The 21,935-nt window shown below is 49.8% G+C and overlaps 1 protein-coding gene across 3 annotated transcripts in view; it reads left to right on the top strand.

Annotated features, from left to right (window-relative positions):
- The window catches only part of GART (phosphoribosylglycinamide formyltransferase, phosphoribosylglycinamide synthetase, phosphoribosylaminoimidazole synthetase), a 70,715-nt gene that overhangs the window by 39,389 nt on the left and 9,391 nt on the right, over nucleotides 1-21,935 (top strand). For all 3 annotated transcript variants that reach the window (XM_045002371.1, XM_045002372.1, XM_045002373.1), the window contains 6 exons: nucleotides 705-959; nucleotides 1,310-1,462; nucleotides 5,936-6,139; nucleotides 6,467-6,598; nucleotides 7,234-7,364; nucleotides 16,515-16,656. In XM_045002371.1, the coding sequence (XP_044858306.1) occupies nucleotides 705-959; nucleotides 1,310-1,462; nucleotides 5,936-6,139; nucleotides 6,467-6,598; nucleotides 7,234-7,364; nucleotides 16,515-16,656 (1,017 nt within the window). The remainder of the gene's footprint in view (nucleotides 1-704; nucleotides 960-1,309; nucleotides 1,463-5,935; nucleotides 6,140-6,466; nucleotides 6,599-7,233; nucleotides 7,365-16,514; nucleotides 16,657-21,935) is intronic.

The raw sequence follows: 21,935 nt of genomic DNA, 5'->3' as shown, positions 1-21,935 counted from the left end.
CTGCTCCCATCAGCAGTCCTGGCACTGTGGGATAGACACTTCAGAGTGTACTGGTACAACCAGGTTAATAAGGCATTCTGTGTATGGATGTGCCAGCATGGTTCTGCCAAACAATGTTGCTGTCTGGATACGCTAAACACTTGTGAAGACAAGGGAAGCAATCAATTATGTAATGCATTCAGCGTCCTTGGATACATTTCCTTGTGTAGCGTAGCTATACCCCAGAGGGGAATTAAACCTGTCTGTTATTCTCCAGAGTGCTAATCTGAGCGTTTATATTTTGCTGTATAAATGAATAGATTTAGTTTTCACTAAGGCTGCATGCTCAGGAGGTGGTCTCTGTGCATCACTCCTGTGATGGAAGCATATTAGCACTGAAATAACAAACCCTATGAAAAAAAATCTGTATGAACAAATGTAGGTATATAGTAATTTTAACCCTGGCCATCAGAAATTAGCATTTCTTGACAACATTCCAATTTGTCTGTCATCAGTTCCAACGACAGGAGCTACAGCCATGTGACAAATGCTGTTGCTAATTCATTTTTTTCATTGTCTTTTTTTTTAATATATACATTTTTTTTTAATGTAACCTATTTACACCGCTGCATTCCTTCGCAGCTGGTTGGAAACATATAAAAATCATATGTATATTTATCACAATATCTTTCACCCCATTCTTTCTCTTTACTTGTTCCCTGCAGGAGGAGAGACTGCTGAAATGCCTGGCATGTATCTGCCTGGGGAGTACGACCTCGCTGGCTTTGCAGTTGGTGCCGTGGAACAAGGACAGATGCTCCCCCAACTGGAGAGAGTTGCTGATGGGGATGTTGTCATTGGAATAGCTTCCTCTGGGGTTCACAGCAATGGGTTTAGCCTTGTAAGGAAGATTGTAGAAAAGTCGTCTTTAGATTTCACTTCTCCGTCAGTTGTTGGTGGCTCTGGTGACCAGACGTTAGGTACCATCACTAATACATATACTTCTTCTCCTGCAGTGTAACAAAATGTCATGATTGTTTTCCCAAAATAGCGTTTTTTTTATTCCATTTTTACCTGACTCTATTCTTCTTTCCCTTTTCTCAAATTAAATACACTGAAACAAATTAAGCTGAGGGGCAGATGGGTAATAACATTGGTGTGTACTACAGGAGTTGGAGCAAAGCATTTTTCTCTCCACTTCAATTTACTGTGTCATATAGTAGTTGCTTTTCAATGTCTGGTAAATGAATATTTTTAGGCTTTCTTGATTTTAATTCGATTGATGTTTATTTCTATGTTGTAATCAGTCTTTTTCATTTTACATTCACAGGGGAACTATTGTTAACCCCAACTAAAATCTACAGTAAAACTCTGTTGCCTGTCCTTCGTTCAGGGCGTGTTAAAGCCTACGCCCACATCACTGGAGGAGGTCTGTTGGAAAATATCCCCCGAGTTCTCCCAGAATCATTTGGTGTAGTCTTAGGTAAGGAAGCAAAATGGACATCATATTAAAAAAAAAAAGTGCAGTTGTGGGCATGGACCTGAAAAGCCCATCAATGTGGTATAAGGTAAACTGACACTTCCCTTGAGTCTCACATTTGCATGTCTAGAACAGTTTATTTTTTTACGAGATCTCTATTGAATTTCTCCTTTCCCTCAGAATACCTACAGAGTACCTTGTAGTAGGGTGACCAGATGTCCTGTTTTTAAAGACTGTCCCATATTTAAGCCCTCCTGTAGGTGTCCTGACTTTTTCTTAAAAATGGGCAAATTGTCCCATATTTTCTATTTTCCCCCACCCCCAGTTCCCCCCCCACACCAGTACTGGGGGTCCTGCTTTTGGCTGGATCCCTGCTCACCAACCGCCTGCCCACCAGTGGTGAGGGGAGGTCCAGTGGCTGACAGTGGGGATGGGTATTCAAGGCTGGTGGCAGGGTGAAGATGCAGTGCATGGGGGCTGGTCTGTTGCTGTTTTTCCCCTTTGTCTCCTCCTTCCCCAGCTCGCTGCTTCTCCATATCCCGCCCAGCAGAGCGTGTCCTGCTCCCAGCACTGGGTGGAGAATCAGCCCCTGGTTGGAGCATTGAGCTCGCCAACAGCCTGGCCAGCAGGCTCCTTCCTTCCCCCACTTCGTCTGGCTGAGCCGGTGCCCCAGGAAAGCCCACAACCCTCTGGCCCAGAGCGCTGGCCAGAAGGAGCTGAGCCCAGCGTGTGCCAAAGCCCTGCACAGCGCTGGCACAGGGAAGCCTCTCTGCCCCTCAGCTAAGCTCTGGAGTTGCAGGGGGAAGGTGATTTCCAGCCTGTTCGCTCCCCAACCCTGCAGCTCCATAGCAACCCCCGAGACAGGGACTAAGCACCCTATTCACTCTCACTTACCCCTGCCCTGAGTCCCCCCCTGGGAGCGCAGGGCTGCTCTGTCCCCTAGGCGCCTTCCCCTGCTGAGCCACCTCTCTGTCTGGGTTCGCTGGAGCCCCTGCAGTCAGGTTGTCTGAGCCCTGGTGCACAGTGCATCCTTAGGGCTTAACCCCTTCCTGCTTGTGCTGTAACTGTGGGACAGGAGGCGGCTGGGGTATGTTGGTGGCCAGCAGCAGCCTGGCGGTGTTAGCTGCCTTTCAACACTACGGGTAGGAAGGGACAAGCTGCTTCCAGCCACGCAGGGTGTGGGTGCGGGGAGAAGAGATGAGCTCTGCAAAGACATGGGCCAGGTCATCCCTTACCCCGCCCCTCCCCCCGCCCCAGTCCTCCTCCCCGGTGGCTGGAAGTAGCTCCCGTCCCTTCCTTCCCGCACAGTGCCAAAAGGCTGCTGCTGGCCATGTTCTGGTGTGAACCCTGGCAGAAATCGGGGGTGGGGGGGGGCATGTGACCCTGTGTCCTTTCAATTCCCTCCCCCTCCCCTCCCCCCCGCATCAGGACGATGCAGCACCAGGTGCCAGCAGAGGCAGTTCCGTGTGAGAGAGGTATATGGGAGTGTGTGTATGTCACCTCTCCCCGTTTGCGCGTGGGAGGGTAGGGGTGTGGGTGTCACCCCTCCCCATATGAAACCTTAAGCCTTAAAGACAAGAAGGCAAATAAAAATCCAACTACGCAGTATTTCTTTTTAACAGGGGCTCAGTCAACTTGATGTTAATTTGAATGTTTGTACTGCAAAGTTCTGATTGATTGCCGTTTAACTCACTTGAATACAAATAATTTTACCAGGTGTCCCGTATTCAGCATAGGGAAATATGGTCACCATACCTTGTAGCCTTAAGATTGCAATCTCTCCTCCCTTGAACTCATAATGTTTTGGGTTGGGTTTATTTGTTTAAGGAACCAGGTGGTTTAAAAACAACCAAAAGAGAGTCCTTACCGTTTTGTAACATGACACAAGCTCAGTTCAGTCTAACTTGTTTGAGAAAGCTTTGTTGTGCAGTAGAGTGCAATTAGTAGTTCACATGTTTCACATTTCAAATGTGAAATTACAGAACTATTAACTAGGGTTTGTAACCTGTCCTTTAAATCAGCTTCTGTACCCAATGACTGGAAGATAGCTAATTTAACGCCAATATTTTAAAAGGGCTCTAGAGGTGATCCCGGCAATTACAGACTGCTAAGTCTAACGTCCATATCGGGCAAATTAGTTGAAACAATAGTAAAGAATAAAATTGTCAGACACATAGAAGAACATAAATTGTTGGGCAAAAATCAACATGGTTTCTGTAAAATGAAATCATGTCTTACTAATCTATTAGAGTTCTTTGAAGGGGTCAACAAATGTGTGGAGAAGGGGGATCCAGTGGACATAGTGTACTTAGATTTCCAGAAAGCCTTTGACAAGGTCCCTCACCAAAGGCTCTTATGTAAATTAAGTTGTCATGGGATAAGAGGGAAGATCCTTTCATGGATTGAAAACTGGTTAAAAGACAGGGAACAAAGGGTAGGAATAAATGGTAAATTTTCAAAATGGAGAGGGGTAACTAGTGGTGTTCCCCAAGGGTCAGTCCTAGGACCAATCCTATTCAACTTATTCAGAAATGATCTGGAGAAAGGGGTAAACAGTGAGGTGGCAAAGTTTGCAGATGCTACTAAACTGCTCAAGATAGTTAAGACCAAAGCAGATTGTGAAGAATTTCAAAAAGATCTCACAAAACTAAGTAATTGGGTAACAAAATGGCAAATAAAATTTAATGTGGATAAAAGTGAAGTAATGCACATTGGAAAAATACAATATGATGGGGGCTAATTTAGCTACAACTAATCAGGAAAGAGATCTTGGAGTCATCGTGGATAGTTCTCTGAAGACGTCCACGCAGTGTGCAGCGCCAGGCAAAAAAGCAAACAGGATGTTAGGAATCATTAAAAAAGGGATAGAGAAAAGATGGAGAATATCTTATTGCCCATATATAAATCGATGGTATGCCCACATCTTGAATACTGTGTACAGATGTGGTCTCCTTGTTTCAAAAAAGACATACTGGCATTAGAAAAAGTTCAGAAATGGGCAACTAAAATTATTAGGGGTTTGGAACGGGTCCCATATGAGGAAAGATTAAAGAGGCTAGGACTTTTCAGCTTGGAAAAGAGGAGACTTATGGGGATATGATAGAGGTATATAAAATCATGAGTGGTGTGGAGAAAGTGAATAAGGAAAAGTTATTTACTTGTTCCCATAATATAAGAACTAGTGGCCACCAAATGAAATTAATGGGCAGCAGGTTTAAAACAAATAAAAGGAAGTTGTTCTTCACGCAGCGCACAGTCAACCTGTGGAACTCCTTGCCTGAGGAGGTTGTGAAGGCTAGGACTGTAACAGGGTTTAAAAGAGAACTAGATAAATTCATGGAGGTTAAGTCCATTAATGGCTCTTAGCCAGGATGGGTAAGGAATGGTGTCCCTAGCCTCTGTTTGTCAGAGGGTGGAGATGGATGGCAGGAGAGAGATCACTTGATCATTACCTGTTAGGTTCAGTCCCTCTGGGGCACCTGGCATTGGCCACTGTTGGTAGACAGGATACTGGGCTGGATGGACCTTTGGTCTGACCCAGTATGGCCGTTCTTATGTTTGGAGAAATGTGTGCATAATATCATAATCATGATACTTTGCACTTTACTGCCTTTCTGAAATCTCAAACCATTTTATCTACATTAATTAATCCTTATAATAACCTAGTGGGATATTATTATTCCCATTTTACAAGCAAGCAACTGTTGGCACAGCAAAGTTAAGAGACTAGTTCAGGATCACATAGTGTTGGTGCCAGGTGCAGAATAAAACAGAGAACTGGTGACTCCCAGTTCTCTGTTCCAAATAATAAATTGTGCTTCCTTCCATGGACTGAGATAATCAGATCTGAGTTTTATTTTTATAGTTCGCCTCTTCTATATGCTAAAATCTGTTGAGTACTAATGTATGAAAACTAGGACATAACATTTAAAATATAATATGTCAAAAAGAAATCTACTCCCTTTTTAACTCCATCATACTGGCTTGTTCAGGAATGCTGCTGCTGCGGGCCAATCAGTTCTTGCCATGGGGGAAAGAGGTCTTGTCTGTCGGAATTCGATGGTCCCTCCCTCATTTTATACCCTCTCTATCATTGCAGCTGTCATCTTCCCAGGAGAGGATGACTAATAAGAGCACCTTCTGAAGTATCCTCAGAGCCTCTTCCTAATTATTAGCTAATGTGTCACACTTGAGTAATTCATTTCCTACATTCCATGGGCTGAACCACATTTTCCAACACTGACTGAGGCAGTAAGAGACATGGACTGGGAATTAAATCCAGTTCTTCTGCATCGCAGCAGAGATCACTGGGCCTAAGACTGCCCCAGGTCTAATCATTTTTGCATTTGTAATTCATGTCCAGAAATTCTGGCTCTTGATACTCTAGGAACTTGAGTATTTCTGTCAAGACAATCATTTCTATTCAACACTTATTTTGTATTTCAACAAGCAATTTACAGCTTCATCCATTTTCAGATGCTCACAGTTGGCAGATACCTGAAATCTTCTCTTGGCTTCAAAAAGAGGGAAACCTCTCAGAAGAGGAGATGGCCCGAACATTTAATTGCGGGATCGGCGCCGTCTTGGTGGTAGAGAAGGCACTGGCTCAGCAGGTTCTGAAAGACGTACAGAGACACGAGGAAGCCTGGCTGATTGGGAAAGTCATTTCCCGACATACAGGTACTACTGGATTCTCATTTACCTAGAGAAATGTAGGGCCAGATCCCCAGCTGATGTAAATCAGTGAAGCTCCACTGATGTTAGCTGAGGATCTGGGCCATAGATACTCTGTCGCATTTGCTCCATAGGTGTGTTAAAATGATAGTCCTGAAGACTCCACTTACAGTACATATAACACATGCTTAGGAGTGTTTGATAAATGAGTGTTAGCTTTGAAGTGCTGAGAAACAAGAAGTGCTATTGGTCTGATTCTCAGAGTGCTGAAGTCCTTTTATGTCCTCTGTATTTCTCTGTTTACATGTAACACTTTTTTTTTTCCCCATTAAGAATCTGCCCATGTTGAAGTCAATAATCTGCTTCAAGCCTTACAAGCAAATAGGTTACAGTTTTTGCACAACTATATCCAAGGCGAAACCCAAACAAGCAAAGTGAAGGTGGCTGTTCTCATCTCTGGAACAGGTGAGGCTTTTGCATTCTTCACTACAAGGTGCAACACAGCTGTTGGAAAAAGAAACTTAGGTCCTGAATCAAAACTGCTTCAAGTTACTGGAAGTGTTCCCATGGACTTCAGTGAGCTTTCAGTCAGGTACCTAGAGATTGACATCAGGGGGCAGGCAGAACAGATTTTTGCCCTAGGCCATTTTGAATTGGATATACTCTGATCATTACCCATGGCTGCAAACTGTTTGTGAGATACACCTACATATGTAGCTTTTGCCCACACACCTCTATACCACCTTCAAGTGATCAACTAGCTGATCAGAGGGATGCAGCATTGTATTTTTCAAACACCAAACTTTCCTTCTGTGTTTTATAGACATATAGGCAGCCCCAAAAGTAACAAATGCAGCATAGTTCATGTACTGGAAAGTATGTTTTACAAATGCATAACTTATTAAACCATTTCATGTTCTCACACATGCCAGGGGTCCAAGCCAGTGCTCACTAAGGTCAATGGAAAGACACCCATTGACTTCAGGGGCCATTGGCTCAGACTCCTCCTATGGTTCTGTTTTTAAAAGCCATCTCGGAATCTTCAGTATATTTACCCTTCAAGAAATGCTTGGTCTTCATTTCTTCTTTTTCATTTTTAGGCACAAACCTTGAAGCCCTAATAACCAGCACAAAAAAGCCAACCAGCTATGCACAGATAGTCCTCGTCATTTCTAACAAGTCAGGCGTGGAAGGGTTAAGAAGAGCTGAAAGAGCTGGTATTCCTACGAAAGTAAGCAATGTTTCACCTTTCGAATAAGATTTTACTAACTCACTGCTGTGGAAATCTAGCCAAGGATTAATAATATTTATAGGGGAAAGGTGGAGCTGGAACGCGGGACTGGGAGCCAGAAACTCCAGAATTCTTCTATGCCACTGACTGTGCCCTTGGGAAAGTCACTTAACTTCTCTCTGTCTCCCATCAGTAGAATGGAGATGATAATATGTCTTTTATTTCCATCTTAGAGGTGTTACTGGGATTTGTTATAGGGTGTGCCTAGAAACCCCGGCCATTGTTAATGTTGCAAAGCACTTAAAATTAACACACACACCCCAACAACCACCTACCTACCTACCTTTCACTTCCAGAGCTAATATTTTCCCTGCTTGGGGTCTCCCAAAAGGTGATTATTTTTATTATTAAAGTTTGAACAAAAGCCTTTCATATTGTTATTAAGTTCAGCTGTGATGAGAAAATAGGTACATTTCAGACAATGCAAATATTTATTATTTATCAGTTTATAAACAATGGAGAATCGGGCCTAATGTGAGTTCTGCCATTGATTTCAACTAGAGCAGGATCTGATGCTTAAACAAATTATTAATTATTATTAGTAGTAGTATTATTATTATTACTATTTGCATTATGTTAGAGAGACGAGGTGAGATAGTATTCCCACCTCTTCCCCCCACGGCAAGGGCTACTGCTGTGATCAGGACCCCATTGTGCTAGTGCCACACAAATATATAGTAAGGGTAAGATCCACAAAGGGAGTGAGGCATTGCGAAGCTCAGTGTCACAGCACCTAACTCTTAGGCACCTAGAAAGTATCCTGTGCTCCCCAAAACCTGAGGGAAGCTCTACACTACGGGGTTAAGTCAACTAAGTTACACAACTCCAGCTATGTGAATAATGTAGCTGGAGTTGACATAGCTTAGGTCAACTTACTGTGGTGTCTACACCACGCTGGGTTGACGGGAGAAACTCTCCTGTCAACTTACCTCACGCTTCTCGTTTTGGTGGAGTACTGGAGTCAAGGGGAGACCGATCTGTGGTTGATTTAGTGGGTCTTTACTAGACCCGCTAAATCGACTCCTGGTGAATCTGTCACAGCAGGGTCAATCCCCAGTAAGTGTAGACATACCCTGAGTTCTTCGAGTGCTTGCTCGTGTCTATTCTGTATTAGGTGTGTGTGCTTGCCACATGCACCGGTGTTGGAAGTTTTTCCCTCAGCAGTATCCATAGGGGACCAGCTCTGGCGCCCTCTGGAGTGACGCCCACAAGCCCGCTGGTGATGGTGCTGGAATATCTGCTGCTTCGGCTAGCGTTGTTTCGTTCTCTGTTCTTGCGAACTTTCAAATCCCATAAAATAGTTGTGTGTGTATATATAGTTACTAGTTTTCTTAGTTACCCTTAGTAGTAGTTCTCCAACTCTTCGTTAGTCCCAGCTGGGGTCAGGGCATGCCCCAGTCCCCAGGCTTTAAGCCCTGCGATTGCTGCAAACGGCCTATGCCCCTCAGTGACCCACATACCAGCTGCCTAAGGTGCTTAGGTGAAGGGCACATAAGTGACAAATGCCATATCTGCAAGTCCTTAAAATCTAGGACAAAGAAGGAGCGCAAAATCCATTCTAAGAGCGCTCCTAATGGAGTCGGCACTCACTCCAGCACCGGAGCAGTGGTCTGACTCCGCACTGAGCACTGTGGCCTCCATGCACAGTGCTCCCCTGACGGCGTACACGAGCCGGCACTGGTCTCCCTCCACGGCTCCGGTCAGGAAGCCGAAAAAGACTGTGAGGGGAAGATCTCCTACCTCCTGCAAGGGAAAGGAAAAGGGCAGGGAGAGCGACAAGACCCGGGTTGGGCAGCTTAACATCCTCCTCGGGAAGTCAGGCCCCAGCTCAGGCCGAGCAGTGCAGCCCATCCCATGCTTTGTCTGCAACTCCAGATAGCAGTGCAGGCCCCAGCCAGCTTCAGGTGCCGTCAACACCCGAAGCCCTTCAAGCAGCTCACGAGATCCTGACGCTTCTGGTGCCACCCTCACCGGCTCCCATGGTAAAACCCATGTGTCCCCACCTCAGCAGTATCATTCCTTATCAAGAGGAATGTCCCACCAGTGTTCACCAGCCCGCAGCTGCCACACCTTAGGATGGGAAAGGCAGGCTCAGTGGAGCCCTATTTGGTCCTCGCACCAGGGGCACCAGTTGAGGGACTCGAGGTGTACTTGGCTAGTAGATTGGCGCAGACCCTCTGAGGCATGCGCCACCCGGCAAGAACTCTGCGACCAGCCCCAACTGTCTTCAAGGGCCCAGTACTGCTCTCAGGACTGATTGGGCACCAGAGACCACCGATCGCTGGGCCGTCATCGCCCGTCTCCAAAAGGAAGGTTGCCCTCCTCAGGACAATTCTCCCAGCAACCAGCCCATAGTAGCTCCCAGTCCCATTCAACATCCTGGTACCGGTCGAGTAGTGTGAGGCGTGGATTGCAGGTATCCGATGCAGATCCAACGAACACGGTCAGTCCCTAAGAGCCCAACCAAAACAGTCTTGCTCAGACAGGTCAGCTTCAGGACTCAGCGACTGGAACCAGTCAGCCAAGAGCCACTGCTCAGCCTGATCCTGGTCGCCCAGTACCGACTGCTCCACTGGTAGCTCCAGCTCAGAGCAAGGTTCCCTGATTGCGGGACAAGCTCCAGTACCGGTGGTGCCGACTACATTATCAGCACCGAAACCTGTCCAATGGCCCCAAGCACAGTGTCTGGCGCCACGGTATCCGTGGAACCCATAGAGGTTCACCCAGCCTTCCCATGCTGCCTGATCAGTGCGGGGAGCCTCAGAGAGGCTAGTGGCCTCGGTATCCCGTCCCCCTCCGGTGCTTGAGACTCGGGTGTCTGGATGCAGGTCCAGGAAGACCCAGGGGAGCAAACTGCTGGACCACCAATGGACATGGAGGCTCCCACGGCACCAGCATCGTCCTCGTCATCGCCAGACAAGGCTATCACGGGGCCTCGTCCAGTTCCTCAGGATAATGCCAGGGCTCACCAGGACCTTTTGAAGAGGGTCGATTGTAACCTCAGGCTTCAGGCAGAAGAATTGGAGGAGCCCTCGGACTCTCTCTTTGACGTCCTCGGCTCCTGCCAGGGTGACTCTACCCCTTCATGAAGAGGTTTCCAAGATCGCTAAAGCCCTGTGGCAGACCCCCTCTTCCCTGGCCCTTATCTCTAAAAGGGCTGAATGCAAGTACTTTGTGCCAACCAATGGAAATGAGTACTTATACTCCCACCCAACCCCCGATTCCCTTGTGGTCGAGGTGGTTAACCACAAGGAGAGGCAAGGAAAACCAGGGGCCACCCCCGAAAATAAAGACTCCAGGAGGCTGGATCTTTTCAGAAGTAAGGTTTATTCATCTTCCAGCATTCAGCTGAGAGTAGCCAACCACCAAGTCCTCCTTGGCCAATATGACTTCAACATGTGGCAAGCCATGGCCAAGTTCAAAGGGTTGCTCCCCGAGGCTTCTAAGACGGAGTTCTGAGCGATCCTCAATGAGGGCACAACTGTGACCAGGGCAGCCCTCCAGGCAGCATGGCTTCTGCTATCTCCATGTGGCGAAGCTCTTGGCTGCTTCTCTCTGTGTTGTCCACCGAGACCCAGCAGTCTATGCAGGACATGCCCTCCGATGGCTGGGACCAATTTGCAGGGCGAACATACGGCAAATTGCATGGCCTCAAGGACTCCCACACCAGCCTGAAGACCCTGAGTCTCTATGTCCCAGCCCCAGCGCGTAAGTGGTTCAAACCGCAGCAGCTGCAGGGCCAGGGGAGCCAGCCTCAGCAGGACTAGCCCCATAAATGAGCCAAGGGCTACAAGTGCCATCTGAGCCACCCACCTCCACCCTCTGCCCAGTCAAGCTCGACCCAGAATAAGCAGGGGGCCACATGGTTGTTTTGAGGGTGCGCCTGAGGGCGACCTACCAGACTATTCCCCGGATCCATCCTTCCCTGTGTTCTCCAACCGCCTTTCCCTCTTCCTCCCTGCCTGGACAGCTATAACCTCAGCACAGTGGAACAGGATTATACCCTTCAGTTCCTTTCTACCTCACCTTCCCACCCACCTTCCCGGTCCCTCTTCAGGGACCCCTCTCACGAGAATCTCCTCGCACAGGAGGTAAAGGGGTTGCTACAACTGGGTGCAGTGGAAGAAGTTCCTCTTGAGTACAGGAACAAGGGGTTCTATTCCTGGTACTTTTTAATCCCAAGGGCAGTCTACAGCCCATCCTGGACCTGCGAGGCCTTAACAAGTACCTAAAAAAGTTTAAGTTCTGCATGGCCTCTCTGGCTTCTATTATCCCCTCCCTGGATCTGGGAGACTGGTATGCCGCCCTCAACTTGAAGGACGCATACTGGTAAACGACAAAAAGTCGATGTTAGTGCCAGTGCAAAGGATAGAGTTCATTGGAGCAGTCCTCGACTCGACCTGCACCAGGGCGTTGCTGCCACTGGAAAAGTTCCACACATTGACAAACCTCATCGCGGAAGTCTCCATGTTCCCTCTGACTACAGCCAGGGTCTGTCTGCACCTTCTGGGCCACATGGAAGCATGCACTTATGTGGTCCGCCATGCCAGGCTCCAGATGTGGCCCCTGCGACAATGGCTGGTGACGGTGTATTCCCAGTCCCAAGACCCCCTGGAGAAGATGTTACCATTCCCCAGGCGATACTTATCTCACTGCGATGGTGGACCGACCGCAGGACAGTCCTGGAAGGGGTTCCATTTGACAACCCTCCACACTCCTCCGTGAGGTCCCCAGACGAAGCGCGGTTGCACATAAACATCAAAGAGCTCCGAGCAGTCTGGTTGGCATGCAAAGTCTTCTTGCTCCATCTGTCGGGCAGGGTGCTACGAGTCCTGACGGACAACACAGCCTCGATGTTCTACATCAGCACGCAAGGGAGCGCGCGATTGTCTGCTCTCTGCCAAGAGGCACTCCATCTATGGGATTTCTGCATCAGCCACAAAATCCCCCTGAAAGCTTGTCACCTTTCCAGCGTCAAGAACACGCTGGCAGACCAGCTCAGTAGGGACTTCTCCTCTCACCACGAGTGGTCGCTCCATCCAGAGGTAGCCTACATTATCTTCCAAAGGTAGTGAACTCCCCAAATGGACCTCTTTGCTACCAGACAGAACAGAAAATGCCACCGGTTTTGATTTCTGCAAGGTCTGAGCAAGGGCTCCCTCTCGGACGCCTTCCTCCTGTTGTGGTCATGGAGCCTGATGTACGCGTTCCCTCCAATTCCGCTCATTAGCAGGGCCCTGGCAAAGATCAAGAGAGACAAGATGCAGGTCGTCATGATCGCCCCGATGTGGCCTCGCCAGCACTGGTTCAGCATGCTCGTGAGCCTGTCCGCGGCCCCTCCCAGGCCCCTGCCCAACTGACTAGACCTGCAGTCAGAGGACCACGGTTGACACCTTCGCCCCCACCTCAGGTCCCTCCACCTCTCGGCGTGGATGCTGCATGGCTGAACCTGGAGGAACGGACCTGTTCGGAAGGAATCCAACAGGTCCTCCTGGGAAGTGGGAAGCCCTCAACTAGACTGACTTACCTGGCTAAGTGGACTAGGTTTTCCCACTGGGCGTCCAAACAGGGCATCTTTCTCTCATATTCCTCCATACATCCTGGACTACCTGCTCCATTTGAGGAACCAGAGCCTGGCACATTCTTCCATTAGAGTGCATCTCACGGCAATCTCTGCTTTTCACCCACCGATCCAAGGACAGATGGTGTTTTCCCAACACATCACGGTCACATTCCTGAGGGGGCCTGAGAGACCCTTCCCGCAGGTACGGGCCCCTGTCCCACAGTGGGATCTTAACTTGGTCCTCTCTAGGCTCACCAGCCTGCCCTTTGAGCCACTGGGTTCCTGCTTCCTTTCCCACCTGTCGTGGAAGGTTGCATTCCTAGTGGTGGAGATGTTGGCAAGACGGGTCTCTGAAATTAAAGACTTGACCTCAGAACCTCCATACACAATCTTCTACAAAGATACGGTTCAGTTGCGGCCCTACCTGGCCTTCCTGCCAAAGGTGGTCTCCACCTTCCATATGAACCAGGATATCTTCCTCCCAGTGCTCTGTCCCAAACCGCACAAGGCCAGTGAAGAGAGGCATCTTCGCACCCTGGACGTCCAGAGGGCCGTGGATTTCTACTTAGAACATACCAAGCCTTTCCATAAATCAACTCAACTCTTCATCGCTACAGTGGATAGGAGGAAGGGTCACCCGGTGTCTTCGCAGAGGATTTCCAATTGGATTACCTTGTGCATAAGAACCTGTTATGATCTGGCGGGGGTTCCACCGCTGCAAATTGTCAGAGCCCACTCGATGAGAGCATTGGTGTTTTCGGCGGCCTTCCTGGCGCACATCCCTATCCAGGACATCTGTAGAGCCGCAACATGGTCCTCTGTTCACAAGTTTACTGCTCATTATGCCATCACTTAGCAAGCCAGGGATGATGCTGGGTTTGGCAAAGTTGTGTTGCAATCAACACGTCCGTGAACTTCTACCCACCTCCAGGGGTACTGCTTGGGAGTCACCTAATATGGAATGGACATGAGCAAGCACTTGAAGAAAAGAGAGTTAACTTTTCCATAACTGATGTTCTTCGAGATGTGTTGCTCATGTCCATTCCATGACCTGCCCTCCTTCCCCACTGTCGGAGTTTCCAGCAAGAAGGAACTGAGGGTGGGGAGAGCCGGCGGTGCCCCTTACACCACGCCAAGCGGGCACCACTCCAGAGGGCGCCAGAGCCGGTCCCCTATGGATACTGCTGAGGGAAAAACTTCCAGCATCGGTGCATGCGGCGAGCACACATTCCTAATATGGAATGGACATGAACAACACATCTCGAAGAACACGAGTTACAGAAAAGGTAACTGTCTTTTAGGCACCGAGGCTCCCTATCCAATGCATGGGGAGAGAGAGGCACCTCAGAACACAATCTGCAAAAGCCAGCACATTAGGTGGGGATCTGCCTAAGCTAGCCAGTGGGAGATGCTGACAAGAGCTAAACCCCTCCCCTCTCTTGGAGATAGGCACCTAAGTCCAGGCTGCAGGGAGGCATCAAGGTCTGCTTAGAGATCCACAAATGAGAACCAGCCACGTAGAGGCAGGTACCTTAGGCGCCTACGGGATTTCTTGCAGGAATGACTTAGGCACTTGACTCAGTCCCTGTGAAATGGGGGGAAGGGAAGGAAGTCGCAGTGCCCACCTTATAGCTTTTAGCCCAGTCGTTAGACCACTCTACCTGGGATGTGGGGACCCTACGTTCAATCCCCACCTCTCTGGCAAAGGGGGAGCGAGGATTTGAAGGGGGGACTTCCACCTCTCAGAAGAGTGTTCTAACCACTGAGCTATGGGATCTTCAGATGCAGGCCTCTCTACCTTCCCAGTGGAAGGTGTTCCCCGTTGGATAAACAATGCAAGAGTGATTGGAGCAGGGGTGCTGGGCCCTGAGTGAGTCTCCCACTTCCCTGATGGGTGCCCTAACCACTGGAACAGATATATTTTATCTATAGTAGAACAGTCCTGGGGCCAGATTGAGAGTGGGAATGATTCTGGAGTCCAGGGACTAGGACATTCACCGGGGAGGGAGGGAGGGAGATCTGGGGTCCAGTCCTTGTGTTCCAATCACTTTAATTATTGATCTACAGTGGAACAGCTTCACCAGGAGAGGTGGAGAGAGCCTCACAACAGAACATCCTGTAGCTCAGGGGTTACAGCACTTTCTTGAGAAGTGGGAGTCCTGTGTTCAAATCCTTTTCCCCCCCTCCCCTCCTTTGAGAGGGGGGAATTGAACCTGGGCCTCCCACATCCTGGGCAAGTGCTCTAACTACTGAGCTAAAAGTTATCAGGTGCAAGGCATCACCACTGCTTCCTCATGCCAGATTTTGAATCACACTTGGTCTAGTAGGCATGCTCAGAGGTTGCCTACAGCATTGGACCCTGCTTGTGACTTAGGCATTCAGTCACTTTTCTTCTTCTCATTCGTGAATCACTCTGGGGCTTGAACAGGAGATAGGTGTCCGGATGCCTAGAGGGAGGCGGCAGTGCGCCTGCCCAGAACCTGAGACACCCAGGGAACTTTTTTTACCTGAAAAACATGCTGAGTGAAAAGTGCTGAGTGAGTTTAGAGGCCTACAGGGATCAGCGGGTGTTTTGTGGATCTCACCCTAAGAGACAGTGTCTGTCCTGAAGAGCTCACAATCTAAATGGACAAGACAGAGTGGGAAGGGAATCAGAGCCACGCAGAGGTGAAGTGACTTGCCAAGGGTTACACAATAGGTCAGTAGCAAAGCCAGTAATAGAAGCCAATCCAGCCCTATCCACACTGCCAATGCATTGAACAGCTGCACAGCCAATTTAGCATAAACTTTTCAAACCTAACATGCTGACTTTAAACCCAATTGTTTTTTGTAAATTTCATTGGCATTTAACAGGCCTCATTATTTTAAAGCTATGGCTATTTTAAGAAAATAGTTTTGGTAGTTTAATTTTAAAATTATTCACATTTAAATATGGCATGTGTGTCCTTAGCAGAGAAAACTTTAACTGGAGCAATCCTCAGCCTTACCTAGCTGTTCCTTCTTAACATGCCTATAATTAGCCCTCTGGCCTTTTGTGGGGCCCTATGTTACATTTTTTAATGGGTGGGGGGAGGGGAGAATCTCGTTTGCAATTTAAACTGATCTAAGGTTTGGCTGGGTTTAAACCCTGTAGATTGTTTTAAGGCTTCATATGCACTGAAGCTGGTTAAGCCAGTCTAAGAGTTAGGGTGCTTGTTATATTTTTCAGGTTATTATTAATAATTAATTGTTAATGGTCCAAATCCTATAGTCTTAAACTGAGTTTAAGCAGGCAAAGCTCCCACTGCTTTCAACACGAGTTTGGCTGACTATAGTCTGAGTTGAAAACTACAGGATTTGATCTACTATTACTTACGTGCATTTCTGAAGTGCCCATCCTTGTAATAGCTGGACACCCTTCTTTGGTCATATCTAGAGTTTTAGATTTTTGTTTGATTACAGCACAGTGTTTCAGCATGTTCTTATTATATGAAAGAGTCAATTAATCCACATTCGTGTCTGTGTTTCCCCTTTTTTGGATATTGTAGGTAATTGACCATAAATTGTATGGAAGTCGCACAGAATTTGATAATGCGGTTGATAAAGTCCTTGAAGAATTCTCAGTTGAACTGATCTGTCTTGCAGGATTTATGCGGATTTTGTCTGGTCCCTTTGTCAAAAAGTGGGATGGTAAATACGCTATTTTAATATATACTTCTAAACAAGACAAAAGACATTTTGCAGTTGCAGTTAAGCACTGTATTTAGTCTGGCAAACATGTAGAGAAAACAAGGCAAGTGTCCATAGATGATTGACCACTTTAAATAGTAAAGCCTTTTTATCAGCTATACTCTGGATTTTTTAAGAAGGTACATAACTGCTGAAGGTTGGAACTATGGGCGGCCAGTGACCCAGCCATTGGGGGAGGATAGCGCCTGGCTCCGCCCATTGTGCCAGATGCCCTGCCCCTCCCTCTCCCCCTCCGCTCCCCTGCACTGGGTGGCACAGGTGCAGCACCCCCAGAACTAGTGCGCTGGGTGGCGCGGTCTGAGCACCGGGCAGGCAGCGCAGGCCCAGCGCCAGCCACCCTGAGTCCCTGCGGGAGGCAGGCCAGCCAGCCCCAGTCAGCCTGGGCCAGGGCAGAGCGCCGGGAACTGCAGAAGGGAGTCTGGGGGCGGAGCATGGCCAGGGCCACACCAGGCAGTTTGGGGAGGCACAGCCTCCCCCAGCCTACGATACCTGTCGCCTGTGGTTGGAACAGAAACCTTCCCTCTCCCCAAAACTGCAACTAAAGCACCTGCTTTGGTTGCACGGGGAGTTAGAAACTTAAAGCAATTGAATGACACACCAGTTGCATATCATTAGCCAGCCAGCCAGCCAACCAACCAGTTGCTGATCCCATCATTGGTGATGACGATTGGGATGATGCAGGAATAAGCTATGACATGCTGATAGTTTGTTCAAAGGCTGAGGCTGTAGCATTTATAGAAATAGTTCAAGCTGCAATGTCATTTAGTACTCCCTCTGGTCCTAAATAAGTGTAAGGCCTGAGAGTACCCACCGTGTGCCTAGGATTTTAACGTGATATGGTCGGAAATCCCCAACCAAGCCAAGAGTGGGTGGAAACATGCTTATTCATGGGCTGCCTAATACAATATCTGCACAAGGTAGTAATGTCTTCCCCGGCTCTGTGCTATAGATCCCTTTCCTTAGCCTTCCCTGTTCCCAAACCCGTGCCCAAGTTTCAGGACAGGAGGCCATTACAAGTGATCTATACTATGATGGGTTATATGTCGCCTTTTTGTGTTATAAAAATGAACCTCTCAAATAGGTCACCTACCCACCTACTGCTCTTAAGCTGAAATTCCCATCAGGCTGTCTTTATCCTACATGCTCCCACCGCTCTCGGGTGCATTAGCTTTCACCTTTAGCTTCAGTTGCTACAGAAAAAGGGGAGAGAAGACAAAATAAAAAAAACCCTCCACCACCTCAGCTACTGGCTTTGTGGGGCCAGGGAGGGACATTCCTTCCTAACCCCAAACAAAGCCATTGGAGCGACCCAGAGCATATGAACAAGATTCAATCCAAGGGACCTTTTAGGGCATCCAGAAACGAGCCATCGCACCAAGCGCAGAACCTTGTTAATACGATGAAAGGTCACCCCTTGTGTCAGTCTTAGGGGCTGGTGAGTAGGGAGCTCTTCAGCCTGCTGTGAGAAAGCAAAATTGGTTCCTAATCCCCCTGCCAGACCCTTTTAAACCCTGCTATTATGGAGGAGGGGGCCACCTTAATCCCAAATTGCAAGGAGGCCAGATTACTTTCCTCCTGTAGAGAAATAAACGAGAAGGGTGAAGGGAGCCAGTATCTTTCCCTTCTCTTTATCATTTGCATTGGAACTTCTTGCCACTTCCTTCTGATGGAGGCATTGTGTGTAACCTGCTTCTATAAAGGAGAGGATAAGAGAAATCTGGTATGGAAATTCTTACACAAGGAAATGGTGCACTCAGTTTCCAGTGATTCAGGAAGCAGGCAATAGGAGCAGGTATTGCAGGGGAAACAGTCTGGAACAGAGAGAACCCAGTTGCATAGACAACTTCCCATTCCTATGCTTGGGTTAGAGACTGGTGCCCAAGCAGTTCCCTGTTACAGTTTTACTTCTGTACTAGCAGCTGTTAGCAGGTCACTGGGTGGCAGGTCTGGCCTGCCTAGATCTTAAAAATCCTGTGGAGCAAGGTTCAAGACCTGAAGTCCCTGACAAACCAGAGAGCTTCACAACCTTTTGCACAAGGAGTTTCAATTCTCCCCTTCCCATGAGTGTTTTGTGATGTTTAAGTAGCAGTAACAGGACAGAGAGGCAAAAGCTTTCAGGACTTTTATCAGTTATCTCCTGGTAACCTGCCCCTGCCTTTCCCCTGTCACCCAGTTTACCCTCTGGCCTGTCTCAGACTCTGACCTCCTGGTATCTGAACTGGGCCAACTCCTGCTCTGACCACTAGGTCAGAGTCCCCACGTCTTGGTCATGACCTGGTTCCTCTCTGGCCCTGCAGTATTGAAGGTGAATCTTAGCAAAAAGGATGCATGAAGAACAGCCTCCTATACTGCAGCTCTTGGGGATACTGTAACAAGGAACTCAAACTCAGCTGAAGTGTCACTGTCACAGTATTGTCCCCAGTACATTTTTGCCCAAGGACGAAACAATCACTAGAAGAAGACCTGGCATATTGAAGGCAAAGAAAAGCCTTATTTGAACAAAATAGGCTGGAGATAGTGTTGAAGACCTGTTGGGATTTGTGCTATACCTATCCCCAGAAGGCTGCCAATGTCACTGTCTGCAGCGGTTACTGTTGTGTGCGTCCAAATTGTGCACTGGACTCCATAGGACATGGCCCTCATCTTGCACTGTCTGTCTTCACTTGTGCCACTTTCCCCATTGCCGTACATTTCCCCCTCCCCGGAACAGGACCCTGCTGCCCCTCACATTAGTCAGACAGGTGTTTCAGCGCAGTGCAGTTAAGCGGTTGGTGAATACTGACGGCATGCAACTGACACATGAGGCATGGAGTGACATTTGTGTACAAGTTACCCTAATGTGAGGCACGTGTTATTGTCTGCCTGTTACCTGAAAAGGAATTTTTGTTCTTCTTCGAGTGATTGCTCCTATGCATTCCAGTTAGGTGTGCGCGCTGCGCGTGCACGGCTCTCCGGAACATTTTTACCCTAGCAACTCCGGCGGGCCGGCTGGGCGCCCCCTGGAGTGGCGCCGCTATGGCGCCTGTTATATACCCCAGCCGGCCCGTCCGCTCCTCAGTTCCTTCTTACCGCCCGTGACGGCCAGTTGGAACTGTGGAGTGCTCTCTGTCCTCCACAACCCTAGCTCTCGCTACTTTTTCTGTACATAGTTCTTTCATTACTTAGTGTAGATAGTTCATTCAGTTAGTTAGATAGTTTTAGGATAAGGATAAGGGTTTTTTTTCCCCCTTTTCCTCTACCGGTGCGGGCTCATGCCCAAGGCACCGGGCTTTAAGCCCTGCGCATCTTGCCAGCGGCATATGCCGGTCGGGGACCCGCACGACTCCTGTCTCCGTTGCCTCGGAGAGAGTCACAGGACAGATAAGTGCCCTATCTGTTCGGCATTTAAGCCCCAGACGCGTAAGGAGCGGGACATTCGACTGAAGCAGCTCCTGATGGAGGCATCGCTCCAGCCCCCGGCACCGATCGCGTCGGCACCGAGGGCGTCATCAGTGCGTAGCGCACCGGCGGCCCCGAGCCGCTCCGGCACCGAGGCTCCTCGACCTCAGCCAGCGGCACCGGCGACCCGGCACCACTCCCTATCGCCATCCAGGAAGCGTAAGCCGGCGAAGGCAGCCGCAAAGACCCACACTCAGGGTCAAGAAGCCCAGCCAATACCACCAGCTACGGTACCGGCTGTGGCCGTGCACAGGACGTGCACCGTGCCGTTGCCTCCGGCACCGCAAGGGCCGTCGAGTCCGGCACCGCCATGCTCCCCGGCGCCGACCGCGGTTGAGCTGCAGCTGCCATCCACGCCTGAGACTTTCTCAACGGCGCGGGAGCTCATAGAGCTCACAGAGGCACCGAGCCTCCGGCCCCCGGCACCGCCGGTGCAGGCTGTTGTATCGGCGGGAAAGCCGGCGATGATTCAACCCCCTTCTCCGGACGGACGGCACAGACGGCGCTCCCGGTCCCGATCTCGTTCCCGGTCCCGACGAAGGTCACCGTCTCGCCGCTCAAGATCCCGGCACCGCTCACCATTGCGGTACCGGTCGCCGTCTCGACGCCGGTCGCAGTCCCGGTACCGTTCAACATCGCGGTACCGGTCGCACTCCCGGCGTCGCTCCAGGTCCCGATCGCCTTCGCGTCGGCACCGACGGAGGTCCGCTTCCCGGTACCGATCCCGGCACCGTGACTCTCGCAGCCGCTCCCGGCACCGCCGGTCCAGATCCCGGTCGAGCTCCCGGCACTGGTCGAGCTCCCGGCACCGCAGTGGACGTTGGTCTCGGTCACCATCCCGGTACCGTGATGACCGGCACCGATCCTCGGCACCGTCCGGGGACAGGCTGCCGCTTTCGACGGCGCAGTCCATCAGCGCCTCTGCACCCCCATGGCCATCTCGCCCCGCGTCGGTCGCTTCCGGGGCAGGCAGCAACAGGCACCTTCCCCCTGCTCCGCATGGTCAACCTCAAAGTGCACAGCAGTGGGGCTTCTGGGTCCCCTGGGCCCAATACGAGACTCAGGGGGTGCCTTTCCCTCCAAGGGCCCCTGCCTCCGAGCGCAGGGTACCAGAGACCACCATAAGTCGACCGCCCCCTTCGCCACCGGCTTCGGTTTCGATACCGCCTGACCCCCAGAGGCATCCTCAGCCCGAGCCAGCCGACCAACCGTTGGAAGATCCATCTACGGAGGCTGTAGTCCAGGGCTTATCCTCGTCGTCGTCACCTGACGAGGCGGTGGCCGGAGCATCTGCCACAGATCCTCCACCAATAGACTTGAGGGCCCACCAAGACCTGCTCCGCCGCGTGGCAAAGGCCATCGATCTCCCCGTGGCAGAGGTCCAGGAGGACGAGGACCCAGTGACAAACGTCATTGGAGCAGAGGCTCCAGTACGGGTGGCCTTACCGTTCATCCGTACGATCCAAAAGAACGCCACGACAATCTGGCAGTCACCGGCGTCCGTCCCTCCTACTGCCCGCGGGGTCGAGCGAAAGTACTCCGTCCCCCCCACGGGATATGAGTATCTGTATACTCACCCGGCCCCAGACTCGTTGGTCGTACAGTCGGTCAACGACAGGGAGAGGCATGGTCAGCCCGCCCCAGCGCCGAAGTCTAAGGAGGCGAGGCGGATGGATCTGTTGGGCCGCGAGGTCTACTCTGCTGGCGGTCTGCAACTTCGGATCGCCAATCAGATGGCTCTCCTCGCCAGGTACGCCTATGACATCATGGTGTCCCTGGCG

The sequence above is a fragment of the Mauremys mutica genome, chromosome 1, assembly GCF_020497125.1.
Source record: "Mauremys mutica isolate MM-2020 ecotype Southern chromosome 1, ASM2049712v1, whole genome shotgun sequence".
Taxonomy (NCBI): Eukaryota; Metazoa; Chordata; order Testudines; family Geoemydidae; genus Mauremys; species Mauremys mutica.
This window is presented reverse-complemented; position numbering and strand designations above follow the sequence as displayed.